At 41.8% G+C, this 20,698-nt stretch overlaps 1 protein-coding gene across 1 annotated transcript; it reads right to left on the reverse strand.

Moving 5' to 3' along the window:
* Positions 1-1,987: 1,987 nt before the first annotated feature.
* GPR85 (G protein-coupled receptor 85) lies at positions 1,988-6,444 on the reverse strand. Its single transcript, XM_084305985.1, has 2 exons — positions 6,021-6,444; positions 1,988-4,410 (listed from the first exon to the last, which is right to left on the reverse strand). The coding sequence occupies exon 2, from the start codon at positions 4,233-4,235 to the stop codon at positions 3,123-3,125; it is 1,113 nt and encodes a 370-aa protein (XP_084162111.1). The 5' UTR covers positions 4,236-4,410; positions 6,021-6,444; the 3' UTR covers positions 1,988-3,122.
* Positions 6,445-20,698: the final 14,254 nt, after the last annotated feature.

A 20,698-nucleotide genomic window follows, 5' to 3' on the forward strand; every position in this document is an offset into this window, starting at 1 on the left:
GAACCTTCTTGCTCTTTGTAATTTATCCCCCAATGCATGAGGTTTGATGTGCTGACTAGGATCAAATGGCACCTGTGGCAGAACCTGCAAGCACTGCTTTACTTCATGTCTACATGTAATGAACCTCTCTAAGGTACCGGACATCCTGCGCCAGTGAGTTCCACTGAGTAATAACTTTGCATGGCATGTTACTTCACATGTTGGTTTTTAACTTCACTGCACATCCCCTTGTTCTTTTAACACTGGAGAGAATAAAAGGAATTACATCTGTCACAAGACTTCTTAATGGAACAAGTATAAAAATTCACTTAAGAAAGAGAAAGTCTTCCCCTGTCAGGTAGCAATACACTCGTGTATTTTTCAGTTAGTCAAAGGAATTATGTTCATATCAAAAGAAAAACATTTAGCAAAATATTTGCTTTCAGACTTGTTTACTGTTTATTATTTTAATTTACATCAGTTACTGCTTGCAAAACTTCCAGGGAAATAATTTTAAATTGTTTTTTCCTTTTCCCACTGCATAGTAAATACAGCCTTCTTAGTATTTCAGAAGCATAGTACTATAGAAACGTGAGGGCCTGCTTCTGCTCCAAATGAAGTGAATGGGAAAACACCAACTGACTTTATTAGGAGCTAGGCCAGGCCCCAAATTTGCAGCTTGTGAAATTTCAGAGTTGAAAATTTTCTGGCTAATCCTCAGAACCGACTACTTCTACAACTATAACACTATTTACAACTTTATTTATATGTACTTCTTTATTACAATATGTAATATCAATGTTCCTTGTAAAGGTTACTATTTTATAGAAATTAGACTGAAGTTATTGCCAATCAACCTTTTAATAAACTTAAGTGGGATAACTTTCAGAATTTTTCTCAACGTACGATTCAGTTTTTATGCACTCCTGCTATCTTTGACAATTGCTTAACTACCTTAATTTCCAAGCCTTTTCCGGTGTAGTAAAAAAAGTCCTTTTGGTGGAAGTTTATTGGTCCCGTTTCAAATTACGTTCTGAAACATCCTTGTACTGATGAGGACTCGGTATTTCAGCAAGTTTTCTGTTTCAACACAGTATATTAAGCCATGCCTCTCAACCAATCAACCTCAGTATAAAAGTGTAAGTGAGGTCAAACAGATTGCTCACTAAATCTTTGATCAAGTTGTCTGATCACATATAGACACAACTCTCTGAATTGTTGCATATGTTGTATAATGTTATCATACAAATTTAAGCATTTCCATTATTGACTGCTGCTCGTGTATGTATATATTAACTTGCTGGTCATAAAACTACAACAAAGAACAAGATACACCAATACTGAATTAAGACCTCTAGTCTTGTCTCTCCAAAAAAATTAAGAAAAAAATCAATGTTCTTTACGATCGACTGACTCATGATGTTGTGCTTCAAATATACACATTTTCCAAAATTAAACCGTGAAGTTAATGTCAAATACTGTGTTGTAACTTTAAATATAACTGACATATTAGAACAGATAGATGGGTAATTATGATAAACTACACAATAGTGCTACTGTAGATAATACCATTTATCAATCCTGTGGTCCCCATCATTCATGCATTTACAGTTTGGGAATACAGTGACTGCAAAGGATAATAATTCATAATGGCTACATTCTCAGTACTTCATGCTAGCTCACTAGACAAAATAAAAAAGGTTAATTGTATAACTGGAAAAATGTAAAATTTTATTCCAAGAAAATTAACAAGCTACACAGGTAAATTTTGGCAAATGCAACTTTATATTGAAATCCACACATCTGTATCTTAAAGAAGGAAAGACTCACAGACTCTAATGTATTTCTAAAATACTAAGAAATCATATTATATGCTTTCACAAGTTAAAACTTAAATAATTTAAAACAACCAATACACCAAAATGTGCAGAAAATATAAACAAGACTGTGCCTTCAGTAGAATAAATGCTTCACAAATTGTGCAAGATATCATACTAAGGCTGCGGTCTCCCCATGACAGCTGTCTTAAAATATAAACATACATCAACTGCCTGTGTTTCTCAGAACAAACTAGAAAGGGCGGCACACCTAGAAAAAAATCATATCATCCCAGTGATGTGCATACTGATTTTGGGAACCATTGGAGTAAAAAGGAAAAAAGAGGACTAAGTGATCTCTCATGCACTCCCAAATGACTGACCAGAGTTACTGATTCAATTTTCCTTGCTTATTTGCTTCAATGCTAAACAAAATGGAAGATACTAGATAACCCTTTAAGGCAACATGTGTTTATTCTGTATAATTATAACTGTTCAATTATGACTGGATATTATCATTAACGTTGCCTAACAGACTGATATCTAGCTTTTTAAAAAATATAAATAAGAGTCTATTAAACTTTATACCAAATCAGCAAAACCCACAGAATACAGTTAAATGTTAGTAATTTCACCGTTAAGGAAAATGGTATTTAGAAAGAGTAATATATTTGGGAAAAAAGAAAAAATGAAAAAAAAAAAAGAAAGGAAAAAAAAAAAAAGGAAAGTCTAAATCCGAACAAAAATACTGCTTTGGAATGCTCCCCAAAACTTACTCACAAGGCAAACAGATTTGTAAGTGTGATAATCCAATAATGCATGGCACATCTTTAATCAGTTACAGTACTTGAGTCCCCAGTTTTCAGTCTTTGCAAAACAATAATTGTATGAAATGTTTTAAAGGTCTTCAGATGTCTAAAATTAGTTTTATCAACACATTAACCTCATATCAACTTAATTTATTAAGATGTCCAATGCTAATCTTTTTGATGGTCTTATTTTATGTAGTGATATACACAGCATTTAGCACTGATACTTAGCACCTGCTACTTTCATAATCTAGATTTCAACCACATAAAGGAATTCAGGGCAGTAGTTCAGTCCTTTGTTCTTAATTACAAACCTTCAGCAGTGGTCAGCAGGAACATGTTTAGGTTTAAAATAGGATTAGAGGTGAGCTATTGCAAAGACTGCAGAATGTTGCCCAAATCCTTACAACTGCTGACATCCCATTCTTGATTTTCTTCTCAAGACATGGCTACAGGCCACAATTGCTTAGCAGAGAATGGTAGTGTTTCACAAGGCTAAAGATTTACAGATGCTCCCTCATATAACACAGTAAGGTTCCCTTGGTAACCTGGATTTTCTGCAGTAAAGAAGGGTTGTGCTGAAACAGCGCCTCAGCTCCCTGTTGGAGAAAATGCAGACAAAAGGATTGATTCCAGCTTGGGCAAAACTCATCCAGACAGCGGCCGTTAGAAATCCCCCTGGTACTACAGGCCCTCTTGCGAAAACTCTCCAGTAACAGGCTACCAAATAGGGACCCCACAAGGTCAGAAAGAGGAATGTCATGATGTAGAACATTCTGCTGATTCTCTTCTCCATTTTGAACTCGTCTAAAACCAGTAGCCTTCTCCTGCCTGTGGTGTTCGCGTTTTGCCTGATTCCCAACAAGGTTGGCGGTGTGGGACCCCTTCCAAATCCAGCCAGCCAATTAGCAGCCGCTTGACCGCTCGCTCCAGGACCATGGAAAGTCCAGTTCTGGCTCACTGCTGCAACAAACTGGACTGGCTTCATTTTCCTGCGGTCGTGAACAAAAAATATCAGCTTGAGGTAGACAAGCTGTGTGGCTAGGAGGATGAGGGCAAGAAGAAGCATAAATCCCAAAGAATCATTAGCCCTGAAGGAACGATGCTGGAAAGTGCATTGGTCTTCCTCCCTAATGAACGAGTAGGTGCCCACATCTAAAACTGGGGGGAAAGCCATGGCTACAGAGAGGGTCCACACCATACAGATAACGGCCAAACAAGTCCAGAAGGTCAGCCTTTTCGTATAAAAACGGTGGTGGGCAATAGCTAGGTATCTGGTGACGCTTATGCAGAACAACATGAAAGCAGTGTGAAAGCAGGACAAAACCCCCAAAAAGGCAATCACTTTGCAAGTAAGAGTCCCATACGTCCAAGTAGAGCCATTTTTTACAGAGGTGAAAACAAATGGGAAACAAATTGCAGATCTGAGGATATCTGAGCAGCAAAGATCCAACAGGAAGTAGTAAGGAGCTCTATGCAAGGTCTTATCTTTGACTAGCAAAATGGAGATCAGAAGGTTACCCACCACACTGACTCCTATTATGAAACCCAGTGAAGTCAGTTTCAGAAAAGCTGTTAAAGGAGAGAGATTTTGTAAAATGTTGTCAGCTGCATGGCTGTAGTTCGCCATAGATGGATGGATGATATGTATATTGCCTCAGTCAAGTCTCATGATCTATATATAAGAACAAGGAAAAAATAGATCCATACATCTTACTGAAAATGTAATCCACAAACAGAACTGATCTGGTGTCTAGTCATACAGTACATCCTCTTCTTTCTGATTTGTCATGCCATCAAAATATCTGAAAAAAAATCGAGCTATCAGTTCTTAAGTTAACAAGAAATGATGTCAGAAAGTGCTAACAAAGATGTTAATTTATGGAGAAGCAAATGAAGTTGTAAATTTGAGTACTATTGTTTGTTTTCAAAAATCCCGAGGCTTTTTTTTTTTTTTTTGTACTTACTGTTTAGCATGTTTGATTATTGGCATTTCACAGATTTGGCTCGTTACAGTTTCAGAACTGACCAGTGCCCCTTATATTCGGCAGCATATATAATTTTACAGTTAAAGCCTCGGAGATTTTATGAATCAAAAAGATTCCTAGTTTGCTAGCCCAAGAGTTAATCACTGACATCTTTTTAAAAATCCCCAAAGGCTGCTGATATTTTGACATTACCTATATTTATTTTACGGCTACAGTATTTGTCAATGTTTTAGAGGCAGCTGCTGTGTTGATACGGATCACACCCAAAGAAACCCTGCAGAATTTATGTTTTTTAACCCAAGTCACCAAAGCACATTAATCACACTGTGTTGGTTCATGCACATTGTAAGAGAAACAGTATTCATTATTCCCCTCCCTTCCTCCTATAAGCCATAATTTTATCATTTAGGCTTCCAAATAAACAGGTATGCCAGACAGGCGATAGCACTATGCTTTAGGGTCCCCCCCCTCCCCGCTTTAATGCAAATCTTTAGAGCCTCAACATAATTCAGAATAAGCAACGCTCGATGTAAATACTGAGAAAAAACAGGCAACACACCCAAGATACAATGCCCATCCTTTCAGGAGGGCTGGTTTTGGTTATGCTTAAATAAACATATAATAGATTGATTTTTTTTTTATTTTTTTTTTTTTAGCTAATTAGGGCTCCGCGATTCCCACTAATCCTCCCGGTGAAGCTCACCGGAATACCATTTTGTGCAATAAAATAAAATACATTAAAGAACTGTCTGCTGCTGTTGTTTTTATTATTATTATTATTATTATTATTCCCCCTCCCTCCGGAGCCAGGGACGGGAGCCACAGCAGGCATGATCAGGCTCCTTCGCTCCCCACCCCGAGCGTTTCCACCTCGGGTGTGCACAAAGGATATTCCCACTGAACCCCAGCAAAACCCTGCCATTCTTACCGTCCACAAAAGAGCCTGATTGCTGCTGTGTAAACAGAGGCTGATCAGATCATGGCATCGTTTTAAAACCATGAAATCAGGCTCCCCCTCCCCCCCACCCCCCCCCACCTTCCTCCCCCCCCCCCTTTGCCGCTTCCCCCTCCTCTGTGGAGCCGTCCCCGCCGCCCGGGCGGCCCTGCCTCCCCTCGCCCCCACCCCACGAAGCCCCACGCACCCCACACGCACCCCACAGACGCCGGCACCCCCCGGGGAAGGGCCGCCCGCCACCCGCGGCCATGCCGGGCAGGGCTGCGCCGCGCCGCCCGGGTGCCGCCGCCTGGCAGCCGCAGCTGCCGGCGCCCTGCGGGAGCCCCCCGCGGCGGGGAGCCGGGGCTTTGTCTGCGGGCTTCGGCTCTCAGCGCCCCCCCGGACCCCATCGCCGAGCCGGGGGGGGGTCCCCGCACCTGCGGCTGCGGCAGCCCCGGCTCCCCAGCCCCTGCCCTCCTCCTCCTCCTCCTACCTGTTGGTGCCGGCGGTGCCCACATGCCACAGCTGCTCCTCCAGCGCTGCTTTATCCTTTTTTTTTTTTTTTTTTTTTTCTAAGCCCCTTTTCGCTTTCCTCCGCCGCGTTCCGTTCTTCTCTCCCTCATTCCTGTAGGGTTATTATTATTTATTTTTCCTTTTTTTTTTTTTTTTTTTTTTTTCGCCTCGGTACCTCGCCTGAGGATCCAGTCAGCGGCTCGGCCGGCGCATGCCCGCTGCGCCTCCTCCCTGCGCGCCGAGCCCCGTCCTCCCTCCCGTGTCGCAGCGGCTCGGGCTCCCCCCGGCCCTTGGCGGCGGCCCCGGCCGAGGGCAGGGCGGCCTCAGCGGCGGCTGCTCCCTCGCCGGGGGCCGGGCAGCCCCCGCGGCGGCTGCTCTGTCCCCGCCGAGGGGATGGCGGCCCCCCCGGCAGCAGCAGCAGCCGCCGCCTCAGCGCGGGGAAGGCGGCAGCGCGTCCCCATCGCGATGCATAGCCCGGCTGGATTTATCGCCGAGGGAAGCAGGAGTGGGGGAGGAAGCGGGTCCTGCGCTCCTTGTTTGTGCCGATGAACTCCCCCCCGCTCCCTCCCCTTGTGCTGAAAACAGGGGGGGGGCGAGGGAGCGCCCCCTTCCCCCTGCTAGCCCCTGCGGCGGCGGGGAGAATGGGGAAGGGAGGGGGGCTCCCGGAGAAAGCGCCCGGGCTGCGGGGCCGCTAGGACACCGCACCTTCCCCCTGCCTCCCCCGCTACCCCCCCGGCAGCCGGCGGCACGGCGGCGCTGGCAGCGTGCAGGCACGGCCGGCGCAGGGCTGCTGGCAGCGCTGCATGGCGGCGGGGCTGAATGCTAATGGCAGCCTGCTCCGGCCGGGGCGCGGCACCCCCGCTGTGAGGGAGCGGGGAGAGGCGAGGGGACGGGGTGGGTCGCCGTCCCCCGAGAGGGCACCCTTCAGACCGGCTGTACCCGCAGATGACACCCTTCGGTCCAGCCGTACCCCCAAAATGGCACCCTTCGGGGGGACCGAGGTGGGCATGGCGGGAGGCGACCCATGGCCTAGCCGCTGTGGGAGCCTGGCTGCCCGCTGCCACTCGCAGAGGGTATAAAACCTGGGGAAGAAGCAGAAGGTTTGGTGAAAAGACTTGACAGAGCGTGGCCCTCAGCCCTCCAGCCTCTTGAGGCGTTGTAGAAGTTTAGCCAAGACAAGCGGTACCCCAAAAGGCTTAGAGGAGAACAAGATACTCCAGGGTGGAAGGAGGCTTGGGTTCCGAGGAACTGCTTCACAGGGAGCCTCCACTCAACCCAAAACAAGTCCTTCTGGAGAATGGGGTTGATTCAAACTGTGTGGCGCATCTTTGGGATCACCGATAGACTAACTGGCGTTGTGAAAGCTGTTGTCAAAGTTTGGGTTCTTCTTGGCTTTGGCACTTTCTAAAAGTCTTTGGAATTAGTGGCCAAGCCACAAAATTAGCTTCAGGAGCAGCGTGACTGAGCCCAAAGGTCTGCAGCCACTGAGTAATACAGTTACTTAGAACAAAAAATTGCAGTATTTCAAGCATGTGACTTGCTTCAAATTAAATATTTTATTGAGTAGAAAACTCACATAGGGCCTTATCATAGATACCTTTATCATTTTTTCTTGTCTCTTTGTCTCTGTTTCTTTGTTTCTTTCATAACGTAATTACTATGACCTTAGGTTGCTGCTCATCTTTGGGGTTGATTTCACTTCCAAAAACTGCCATTTTGGGTGGTTATTAAAGCTACTACTTCAAGATGTGCTTCTCATGTCACAGTCGGCTGAGCTAAGCAGACCTCTCTGGCTACCCCTTTCTGTTAAATATATGTGCTTTCTCATAGAGCTGTTACAATTTATATCGCTATATAACATTTACAAATTTGCTTTTCTTTTATACCTGTCATGGACTGCTGACGTCCATAGACTTCAGAATTCATGGACTACTGTTCAACTGCTGGTTTAGCATAATCATCATAGGTGTAATCTGAGAAATAATGCTCTAATTTTATTCAATGAAATATAGACATCTAGACTGAAGTTACGTATAACTAGGCTAGTTTCCCATTGTAAATGGAAAAGAGGAGAGGAGAGGAGAGGAGAGGAGAGGAGAGGAGAGGAGAGGAGAGGAGAGGAGAGGAGAGGAGAGGAGAGGAGAGGAGAGGAGAGGAGAGGAGAGGAGAGGAGAGGAGAGGAGAGGAGAGGAGAGGAGAGGAGAGGAGAGGAGAGGAGAGGAGAGGAAGAGAAAATAGTTCAGTTGGAAGGGACCTACAGAGATCAACAAGTCCAACTGCCTGACCGCTTCGGGATTAAACAAAAGTTAAAACTTATTATTGAGGGCATTCTTCAAATGCGTCTTGAACACTGACAGGCATGGGGCATCAACCACCTCTCCAGGAAGCCTGTTCCAGTGCTTGGCCACCCTCACACTAAAGAAATTTTCTGAATGCCCAGTCTGAAACTTCCCCAGTGCAGCTTCTTGCAGTTCGCATGCATCCTATCATTACCAGGGAGCAGAGACCAGCACCTCCCTCTCCATTTCCCTCCTCGGGAAGCTGCAGAGAGCAATGAGGTTGCCTCTGAGCCTTCTTTTCTCCAGACTAGACAACCCAAGTGTCCTCGGCCTCTCCTCACAGCACATGAGAAGATGTTTTAGGGATCAGATCACCTCATTTTGAAGCACGAGTCTAAAATAGGTCAGATGGATACACTGTTCTCTGGGGTAGAATTAGGCAAGAGAAACCCTTGTTACACACGGAGAGATTTCTGGTGAAGTGTGAAATAACACTGTGTTAAGCTGTTGTGCTGGGAGCAGGTCACTGTCCCCATGGATGGAAAGCAAATCCAGGAGTCATGGACTGGGAATCTGGGAGATGAAAGGAATGGTCAGTTACAGGTAGCTCCAGGAAGCATAAACTGAAATGAATATGCTTTTGGAAGGGGGGGAGGAGAAAAGCTACAAAAGAGAAGAGTAAAGAGATCTGTCCTCAGTAGTTCTTCAGATCTGTACTCTTCAGTTCTTCAGGCTAGAGATCTGAAAGGTACAGAAAAAAAAATATGTGGGGAAGCCTTTGTTGTAAAGTGAGTTGATTAGGGGTAGCCAAGCAGAACTTCTTGGGCTTTTGCCACAAGAAGGGATCCTGAACTTGGAATAAATGGCCCGTTCCTCAGTGTAAGGGGAACAGCATTAAGGACAGCAGGAAGGAAGTTTAAAAGAGAGGACTTGCATGCTGTATAAGCATCTCAGAGGACAGAAATGATTACTCTTGGGAAAGTAAATAAACTTTCCCTGCCGTTTTTATGTAAGTTCTTGTCTGCTTTTCCCCAAGAAGGAAGGGGAAAGGGACAGAGAACAAGTCAACTGTGAGAGCAAGAGCGTTCATGTACCCCATTAGAGCTAACAGCAGAATGATTTGAGCGTTCCCTAGAAAATATGAGAGCCAAGACTCTTTCCCTCATTTTCTGATTTAGATCAAAGACGTGAACTTTCTGCAGGTTTGGGCAACCCTACTGCAAGTTTGTTGACAGTTATGGTACAGAGATCTTTCCATGCCTCCTGGAAACATCTTATTTTTCTCCATGTTACTTATTTTTTCATAAGACCCACAGCCTAGAAAATAAAGGGTGAGGTACTCAGCATTGCTGTTGGTAACTGAGGATCCCGTATTCTGTCATTATTTTTCTATTTAGGTATTGATTAAGAATAACCAAGGTCTGGGTCCACTAGATCCATTCCCAGAACAGGATCACCTTATTACAGAATCATACTTTGAGATTTTTGGTCTTTGGCAAGAGGTCACGGCAGCCCATTGCCATGAGGTGGTGGCGATGTTTGAGTACCAGGAGTTCTGGCACCTGCGTAGGGGACAGTTGAGTACTGTTGTAAAGGAACTTTGTTGGCAAGTGAGAGCAGTTTGGGTACACGGCACTTGATTTCTTTCGAGGAATTGTGTACCAAAGTCATAAACCTTGTGGGCTTGATGGGTAGGTGATTCTCATTGTTTTGAGCTTTTTCCTCAGAATGGAAGAGGCTTTTTTTAGAAAAGTCTGACACTGAGAAATCTCACTAATGGAGTCTGAGGTAGAGATTGGGCTGGAGGACAGGCTAGTGATGACAAGTGGCTATCAGCTGAAAGATGGGGTGAGATATTGGCCTCACCAAGGTCAGTAACAACTCTTACCAATTTCAGTGGAATCAAGATTTCAGTCCAGGGCCAGAAGCTGTGAGCAGCTAAACTGTAAAATATTCATTTCCCTATTCTCTTGATTATTTGAGTAATTAAAGCGTTTATTAGTGGTTCTGAAATCTGGATGTATGCGATGCCTGCTCAGTCTGAAAAATGCAAACTGAGAAGCAGTGTGGGATTTTGTGACACCTCTACAAAACTGGAGATACTCTGCAAGGTGTACCCACCTCTGTGCAGAGGCCAGCACAAGATTTATGTATTGCTTAAGAGACTGTGATAGATGCTATCAAAGTACATCCTTTTCAAAGGGCTCAAGGAATTCTTCCAAGGGAAGTTTCATGCCAGTGCTGTAGATTTGTGCAACTTTGAAATAGTATTTAAGCACGACTTATGTAATACAGAGACCTGTGAAAGACCCCTGCACAACAGAGAATTTCACCTGCAATATATTTGCTTCCTGTGCTTTGTAAAGTGTTTGCAGAGTAAAGACATTGTTGGTAGTGTCTGGCTGCGGGGTTGGCTCTGAGCGCAGACATAAATTTCACCCCACGTTAAAGATGCCTGAACTGGTCTCCATCTCAGTGATGCCTGGTTTCACGTATAACAAAACCACATTCATATGAATATTGAGAACAATTCCTCTGGGTAATTATTGCAATTTTTAAAATTAATCTTTTGCCAGATCCTCAGTTGTTTTATAAATATTTCTCAGAAGTGTTTAATGAGGTATTTTAAAAATGTTTCCAAAGTGCCCTTTGAAAGTTAATTTTGTTCTTAAAAATTGATCCCTGTTGCATGCTAACACAGGGATAAATTAGGGTTTAAGGGCCCGTATACATAAACTCGTCTGCTGAGCATATAAAAAGGTTTTGTCTTGCAGAGGGAAACCACAGCTCTGTGCGACTCTAATGGCTGTGAGAAACCAACGTGCTTCTGAAAATCCCATTAGGTACTCATCGGTATCCTCAAGCTTCTAAACATCTTCTTACATTTTTTTCATTACAACTACATTTGAAAGACTGGACACACATCTTCTGCATCTAGTTTTCATAGATATACTGTTAAATAAATATTTCAGAGTTAAGTTCAGTTATTTTTTATGCAATTTAGGTAGTGTGGACAAGTAATTACTTGACTTCACTTGCTATCAGGTAGTCAGAAATGCAAATGAGCTTAACCATGCCCATGACTAATTGCCAATGTTAAATTGCACTGCTAATTACTTGTTTCTACAAAAAGATAAGCTACATTTTTAAATTGCTGGACTTCACAAGTGGCCTTTTTATATATTTGAGAGAGAAAGAGAGAGAGGCAAAGAAGGGTTCATGCTGCCTTTGTGGTTTGTGCTCCATATGTATGTTGTAATGTACTGAAAAATTAGCAAATTACTTATTTTTACAGCCAAGGTGGATTGATAATAAATAACTGGTTAAAGATATAGATAATCACAGCCACAGTGATATGAATAGATGATTTATCACCACAGAAGTATATTTAAAAAAAAAAAAAAAAGATAAAGATAAAGGGTACTTTATAGTAGCTGAAGATGTAGTTCCATGAGAATATTTGTCTGATATTGCTGTCTTGGATTTCTTGTAAATTGTATGCATAGATAATGGTGTATTTAAAATTTAATCTTTGAATAATTTGTTTGGCTCAAATTAAAAAAAAAAAAAAAAAGCAAAACAGGGTAAATGCTATCTTGTGTGTCCATATGTAATTTTTTTTTAAATGTGAATTATGCTGTATTTGCAATTTTGTTAGTGTAAAGTATTGAAATTCTCCTTCTGTCAACAGTTTTTAGTTAATATGAGCAACAACATAGTCTTCAGTGAGGTCCTGAGCTGCTGACCTTGGAAGGACACTTGCAGTTATTCCCTGCCCTCCTGGGGAGGAGAACAAACCTCTCACCAGGACTTCAAGAGAATGCAGACCAAGCTTAGGGCAGTACCTGCTATTTCCAGTCTTTCTGCTCTCCTCCCATGCCAGAAATTCTGTTGGTGTTTTGGTAACTTAATGTGGAATGGTTGGAAATAACTTTCTTCTTTCTCCCTAACCAAAACCAAAATACCATTGCTTACAAATCTGGTAGATGGGACTTGTTGAAGCATCTGCACAGACACCGGGAGTAGTCTTACAGAAATAGCGATTCATTTCTTCAATATATTTTCATCTGTGCTTTAATTAATCCAATTAATTGTACATATTTTAGTATAAGCTATATACAATATGTCTTTCAACTCCTGTAAATACATTCCATTCGCCGATACATTTTCCTGTGCATGACATATGGCTATGTGAATACATCACAGTGGTACAATTCAGCAACCAAGACAGTTGAAAGGAACGATGCTGACAAGTTATGAATTCGTGACTAAATCACCGTAGGTGAAAGCTGTAACTTTTGCAGGTGCCTTGTCTAACCAGTAATGCAAAAACATTCTGGTAAGAAACTGGTGGAGTCTTTCAGAATCCAAAAACCGAACTGGAAGCACTGACAAGGGCCGTGCTAATGACTTTCTGGCTCCAATGCATGGCTAAGCAGGCTTGATCTCTCCCCTGACTGTTGTCCATAGACATTACCTTCTGACAGCCTGCCAAACATGTTTTGGTAAGAGTGGAGCATCTCCACTCAAGGAAAGATTTCTAGCCAACACAAGCAGCTCTCAACAACTGACACAGAAAGCTAAGTTCATTTACTCCAGTGGGGAAATCTGTTACCGTGATTGTAGAAGTGTAGTCTACTAGACTAGATAGACTTGATAGACAAAAGTTTGCTGATTTTTATTTATTTATTTATTTATTTATTTATTTATTTATTTTAAACAAAGGAAGTGTTTGGTTTGTGTTTGCCCACCTCACCCCTTCTTAGGTATTATGTTTGATGGTCCTTTTGTCTAGGCTATTTTAACACTTGAGCTTCAATAAAATGCTTACTCAGAGGCTATGTAATGCTTCTGGTTTACTTTACTAAATGGAAAGTCAGGACTTGAAATAAGCCAACCACTGCTGAAGCACACAGCAGCTCTGCAGTGTCATGGTCATTAACCGTGCCAATCACAGCATTCAAGAGCCTTTTATTTATTTATTTATTTATTTATTTATTTATTTATTTTATTTATTTATTTATTTTTTATCACCATTACAGGTGCCACTGCAACACTGTGGAGCAAAATGAAGAGTTGGTGACATTACAGAGAGACTGCTTGCCTTGAGAGAGCAACCTAAAAATGCAGGAGAGAAAGGGGAAGGATGACTTCTTCCAGCTGAGCTGTGTCCAGCATTTTCATGCACCCAGTGTTAAGTGCAGACAGCCTCATGTTTGTGATGCATGTAGCTATACCAGTTATGTAAAGCTATTCTGTCCTGAGGTCATGTGTAGTTTTCCAGCCGGTATGGGTATGTGTGCAGTGCTTCTTCAGCTTTCTTGGTGTGGCTCCTGGGCTAGTACAGTATTGCTCCCATCTATTTTTTGTGCAGTTGGCTCACTGGAGATTATTAGGAAGTGGTTGGGACCTGATGAAAGAAGTGATTATGGTTCATTATTTTTCATATACTTCTCATACACTTTTTCATATACTTTCTATCATGAAGCTAGATAATGACTAAGGAAATTTATGCACATTTCCTCCCCTTCACTGAACCTGAAGGCTCTTTTTAGTGAAGTTAGATACATGAGCAGAGAGGTCTCACGGGCAAGTGAGATTCCTGTAAATTCTGTGAACGTAGGTGTTGGCATTTTGTCCTAGAGTTTACCTTTTTCCCTTGCTCTTATTTCTCATGAGCCACCACTTGTGATCTCAGGACACCCTAGTGACTGTGGCTGATGCCTGACACTTCAGGATACAGCCATCTTTCACTGGCCAAAACCAGCCATGGCCTGGAGTCTCAATCTGTCCTCATCCAAACACTTCATGACCAGGCTTGGCTCTGCTCAGCTGTGCAGCTGACCAGGGGAGGAACGGCAAGTAGCGAGCACAGCACTGTTAGAACCGAGGGCTTTGCTGGTTCTGCGATAGTCTGAAGACATCCTGTTTGGTAGTTTAGTACCAAACCAATCCTGTTTATTAGTTTAGCATCAAACTGTCCAACAGGCACACTGCTGAGCCCCTCCTTGCTTCTGTTGCACAGGTACTGCTCCATTTCTTCTGGTGCTCATAGAAATATTTGGATGACCACTATTGGTGTGCAGCAGTATACCTAAGTCACTTTTTGCAGAGCTGAGTTGTATCACTTCTCCCATTTTTTACCATCTTTAAGGCTAGGTTAGAGGTGAACCATGAATGGACAATATGTTGTAGGATTAAAGAGACTATTTGGCAATAACATTTTCTATTTCTAGCAATATACTGAGAAGGGGATTTAAAAATAATAGGATAAAATAGGATAACTGTCACTGACAGCTTTCAGAGAACTTTTAGGCCCTTCTCAGGGACAAAAATTCACAGTGTTGGTGTTAGAAATATGTATTTTTGCTGATACAATTGGTTCACAGCTAGGCATTAAACTTCCTACTAATTTATTGTTTCAATTGAAGGTAATACAGACGTACACTATAGGGCTCTGAATCGATTTAAAGCTCTGCAAAGAAAATATAAAATGGTTAAAGAAAAGTGTTATCCTGAATAATAATTGCTTTCAATGCATAGGAGTTAGGCAATGGAAAATCAAGTCTCTAGCATCAGAGATGGAGAGTGAATGGTGGCTTTCTGAGCAGTTAATATATGTTCTACTCATGAATTTAGGTCTTATGGTCTGGAAAGTGCAAATGCTCCTGGACAGTACTGTGTCACCTGTTACCTGTTTGATGCAACTAATTTGACATCTAAAACCTAGTGCCAAGGTTTCATTTTGTCAATTTGTAGGTTATTAAGTTTGAAATGATCTGATTTATATATGGAAAATGGTGAAGCAATTTTAAGTCAGAATGAAAGACTGGTTTGGGTTGGAAGGGACCTTAAAGATCATGTAGTTCCAACCTCTTCACCATGGGCAGGGACACCTCCCACCAGACCAGGTTACCCAAAGCCCCATTCAGCCTGACCTTGAACACCTCTAGGGATGGGGCATCCACAGCTTCTCTGGGCAACCTCTGCCAGTGCCTCACCACCCTCAGAGCAGAAAAAAATTCTTCCTAGTATCTAATCTAAGAAAGCCATTCTTTCTTGTCCTGTCACTAGGATAGTGATCATCATTTCCCTGACAAAGAGTCTCTCCCCATCTTTCTTGTAGGCCCCTTTTACGTACTGGAAGGGGGAAGACTGGAGGTCTTGTGGTACTGATGAGGATGCAGAAATCAGTCTCTGGATAAGGATAAGCCATCTGTAAGAAACGTGACAGTTGGAATTGTTCAGGTACTTTGGGAATAGCATGGCGATGGCACAGTAGGAGGAAGTGCATGATTGCAGCTCTATGATGCAATTGTGAATACAAAATTATTGTTGAATTGCCTGTTTCGTGGAGGTATGAAAGAGTGAGTGTTTTATTGAATTGTCACCTACAAAACTAATCTAGCCTAATGTTAGCAAATGGCAATATCTGGTGCTTAATTGGACTAGTATTTGCATATAATTAGGCAATGTTTGAATGCCTAATGGTATTTAAAGAAAAGAGTGGAAAATAGAGCAGGAACAGGATATTGCACTGCACTAAATCAGACACTCAGCTGGCAAGAGCAACTCATGGGTTCTGATCCCTGCTACCTGCACTGTTTAGTGCTGGTTTTGGTTTGTTTCCTCACTGACTGCTTAATGTCAGGCCATGGAGCAGCAACCAAGACCCAGATCTTACCATAAGAGGCAAGTGTCCTAGGCAGTGGACATGGGAGTCAGTTTCTCTTAAATTTTTGTTTTCTGGTGCCATTGTTCTTGCATTTCTGCACATAGGGGATCCAGGATGAACAGGAATTCCAGATCTTGTTTCATGTGTTGCAACTTCTAGGTGGTAGTGCAGAAGGAGGGCTTCCTGCACTTTTTGTGCATTCGCTGGGCTCAGCACTAATGCTGATATACCTTACCTGACCAGACTAGTCATATCAGACTCTTCTATAGTCTTTTTTGGGGGGAAGGAAGGCACTTGGTTTATGCTCTGTCTCACATCTGGATCACAAAGGTTCTGAGCTGCGTACTCTTGGGCAGTCCTGCACATGGATGGAAAGCTTGTGAACACAGGTCCCAAGAATAAATGCCAAAGGGAAAAGTGAGCACTGGTAAGTCTTGCTGTTGCTGCACTGAGGGTCACTTTTTAGAGGATTTATGTCCTAAATTCTTTTCAAGTCATGGTTTAGATATCTAAATCATATCTGAAGCTCTTGCACTTGTGCATTACATAATTTTGTTAAACTTCAGTGAACTTATTCACTCTCCATTATTAATATAAAATGTGGAAAGAAGAGACCTAAATACTAGTGATCTGTTCTCCCTAATCTGGGATATGTGCCTGGACATAAAAGCACTCCTTTGATGAGTGAACTTACCAGTTCCTCACAGTACAGGACAGGCAGCCAAGGAAAACGTACCTGTTGGGTAACTCTGTACTGCATTGCAAGTTTGGTATTAATGTTATGCTTCAAAAGCTAACAGAACATTTAGCGGATATACTGTATATCTCTATTATGTATAATATCTCCTCATAAATATGCATGCATAACAAAACTGTGGCAATTTGAGGAATTTATGTAAAACTTACGCATTCTCTTTGATATCATGGGTCCTCAAGATATATCTGTTTCAACCTGCATGCTCTCTACTGAAAAGGGAACATTTTTTTCTCTCTCTCTTTTTTTTTTTTTCCTAAGCTTTTCAGTGTATTGAATTTTAAAAGGACATTGCCATGAGGCCAACCATGGAAAATAATGAAATGCTGACAGCCTGAAATTGAATGGAGGACCCTCAGACAAAAAGAGCTGGCAATTGCTCAGAATGATTTATTTGCCGAAGTGGGTTAGTTGCTAAAACACAGACCACAACACAGGAAAACCTGGTGATGCTGAAACAGAATGAAAGGTTAAAAAGCGAAGGGCCGTTCTGGAGTAAGACAGACATCAGAAGAAAAAGCTCGTTGCAGGAATGTAAGAAGGTGGTTTTTATTTTATTTTATTTTTTTTCCCCTGCTGCCACAAGCAGGCAGATGAAATTGAGAACATACAATCAGTGGAATTGCAAGACTAGATTTAAATGTACTTTTTGTTGAGGTGAGCCTAGTTAGATAATGGAGCTAGGGTAGCCTTCAGTGAGAAGCAGGAGAGAGCTAAAGTTACAGTCTTAATTATGAAACTTTCAGACTTCTGCTTTGCTTTGCAGTCTTGGAGTGCAATTATGAGCCTACTTATACCAAAACTATTTTTAAGGTGAGGTAAGTGTTCAACCTTTAAGCCCTTTAACACTTACTGAAAAAATCTGCTAAACTGGGGATAAGGATTCAAATATGGCTCCTAATGAACAGAGTAAGACACATTTCAAAACAGAAAATAATGCTAAATACTTCTTTCAATGTAAAAAAATAATAATTTTAAAAAATGTTAAATTATGCCTTGAGGTTTCTGAAATTCATAGAATTGTAGATTCACTTAGGTTGGGAAAAACCTCCAAGATCATCAAGTCCAACCTTTAACCTAGCACTGCCAAGCCTACCAGTGAACCATGTCCCTAAGCACCACATCCACTGAATGATATAAGAAAGAGTAAGAGGATGAATAACTACTAGTACTAAGAATATGTTGAGATTTTAACATTGGGTTTCCAAGTGCTAAAATGAAGAAAGGAATGCAAGTTTAGTAGAATTTGGATCAGCATTATGGCTTAAGGCTTGGGTATGCTGTAATGTGAATAAAACTGCATTACATAGCAGTTTTAAGAAAGGATTTCTGAAGTGCCTGTACCAGGGGATGGTGAAAGATTTGTTCTGGTCTGTTTAGAGAGTAAATCCTAGAAGGAGCTGTTTGAACCAGTGTAGTTTATGGGGTTTTATTATTTCTGTGGCAAGTTTAGAGAAGCATATGTACTTATACAACTCTTTGCAAATGTCCCAGTTCCATATAAGCTGCACATTTCTCAGTCTTGGTAATGAGACCAGAAATAGTTACTGTAAGCAGGTGGTAGGGATCAAGTGGTTCAACAAGGGAAAAAACAATCTTTCACTCATGAAGTTTACTCCCTTAGCATTTATTTCTTGACAAAAAAGAATGTAGCTGTTGCAAACACAGGACAAAAGGAAATTGTTTTTTCCATACCACATAGCGAAAAAACGAAAGCCCAGTCCTGTAAGAGGATGTGAAATCCTTGCTGAACAAACAGCTCAGCTGCTACTACATCAAAGAGGGTGTATATAAGGTGAGTCTGTCAGTGCCTCTTCACCTTGTTTCTGTGACATTTGCTTTGCAAAGCCTGTATTTTGCCATAAATCCAGTAATTGTCATTGTCCTGCATTAAGACAGTTGGCATTATGATATATTAAGGCAGCAATCTGACAACCAGTATGTACGGCCCTTTTCAGCTTACTGGGACTTCACTTTGAATACACTAAATTTATTTTGGTAGGGTACATAAAGTGACCATGTGCTGTACGTTTGGTATTGGAAGGTCAGTAGTCCCTTAGAAGGGATTTTCATAGTTAATTCCTATTAGGCTATTGGAAGCTAAGCAAAGAAATCGTGGAAAAACTCATGAAAGTTCAGATTTTGAGTGCTTTGTATTTCTAACTTCTGAAATTGAGAGCACATAACCTTTTTATTTTTTTTTTGCTGGGATTTCATTGCTACTTCTGGATAGGAAAAGAAAATTTACAAAGTGCTTCTCATTCAATACAGAGGACATCATGCAGACAAGGTGAAGGGAGCTCTTATGGAAGTTTGACATAGACTCAGAATGGATTTTTCTCATTGCTGAAATGATAGAAAAAACAAGGCAGAAATGTAAGCTGGTGTACATCTGACGTGCGCAGCACGTATGCATTAGAAGTGTGTGAATAGACACTTTATATTCATCTGGCGTCCTTGAGAGTGGGCTTTCCTCTGGATTTCCCTTTTCCTTGGGTGATAAATCTTGTGGGGCGGAAACCAATAGAGTGTAAGTTGAATATATGAGTTCTGAAATGTGTTTGTAAAATAGGAGTGGGGAGAACATTTTTTCCAATATGTATTAAGATGTAGGTCAAATAATTTACTGGTAGCGGACTGAGAGAAAAAAAAAAAAAAAGTGTCTATTTTAAGAACCAATTTAGATTTTCACATAAATGGAAATCAAGAATAATTCTACTGCATTACACAGAAGTGTAAGGGCTGGTGCAAGGTCAGAATGAAGCCTCTTGTGATTTCTGTTCAAAATGAATTTAAATCAGGATGACTGTACTGATTTCAGCAACTTCAGGCTGTTTTTCAACCAGATGAAAAATTGGCATTCAGTTATTCGAATACATAATTCAGCTAATATTTTGCTAAGGAACGAGGTGGGGATGGAGCCTAACGTGGCTGTAGTTCCCCCGTGAGCACCACGTCGTGCAAGGGGCGCTACTGCTCCAATGACGGGGAGCCCTCCAACTTATTGATGTGGCTACTGCATCCAGACCTGCATTTTGCCTTTGACCTTGTCCGAAGGTCCCACTGATGCAAAGTGTGAACACCATGTGGAGCACAGTGTTTTATGCAGGCTGTTGACTCTTAATATTTTCAAAACATTGAATTTGCCAGGAGTTGAGGTAACTCGCGTTTGAGCCTTTGAACTGAAGCGCTGAATTCCTTTTGGAGTACAGTGCTAGCCCCATGAGCCCATCTCTGAAAATTCTGCTCCAAAAAGAGGATTACTGTACATATGCTATATTTGCTCCCTTTTTTCCATAACCTTTTAATGCCTCAGGGATTGAGTTTCACTAGACGCAGTGGGAGAATCCTGGTACATCTGGTTTCCCTGTGGTCTTACATGATGACTGAACAGCCTCACAGCTTTTGCGGTCAGATTCCCTATGGGCTCACACTGTGATTAGATTTGTTCACCACAAATATATCCTTGTTTGCCATAAAGATATGAGTGAATCAAGTTGCTGTTTATGCGTTCCATTTACAACTAAGATTTCATAGAATCATCCGGTAAATTAGGTTGGAAAGGAGCTCTGGAGGTCACCTCTGCCATTTCCTGGCTTGGTCTCTTCCCAGAGATGATTTTTTTTTCCCTTTTTGAGGATGGGCAATTTAGAGATATCCTTTCAGCCATCCTTAAGTTCTGACAGTGACCTCTGCTTTCCTGCTTCTCTCAAATAAAAGCACAGACCCCAGCCTACATACAGATTACATTTTAAAATATTATGTATGTGGTTTTTAAAAATAAAGGGTAACATTCAATACTGAATTTTAAAACCCAAAATCTGGCATGGGAGAAGGTTAAAGACTGTCTTAAGCCACACAGCTATAACTGAAAATGTCTAAACAAATACTTGGTCTGGCTTTTGTCGTAGCCAGAGAGGACTCCTCAGAGAAGGTAGCAATGGCCTGGG

The sequence above is a fragment of the Netta rufina genome (genome assembly GCF_964035555.1).
Source record: "Netta rufina genome assembly, chromosome: 1".
Classification (NCBI taxonomy): Eukaryota; Metazoa; Chordata; class Aves; order Anseriformes; family Anatidae; genus Netta; species Netta rufina.

Bases quoted from the DNA above. Each gene is read 5' to 3' on its own strand.
- GPR85 (XM_084305985.1), bottom strand. From the start codon at position 4,235: ATGGCGAACTACAGCCATGCAGCTGACAACATTTTACAAAATCTCTCT.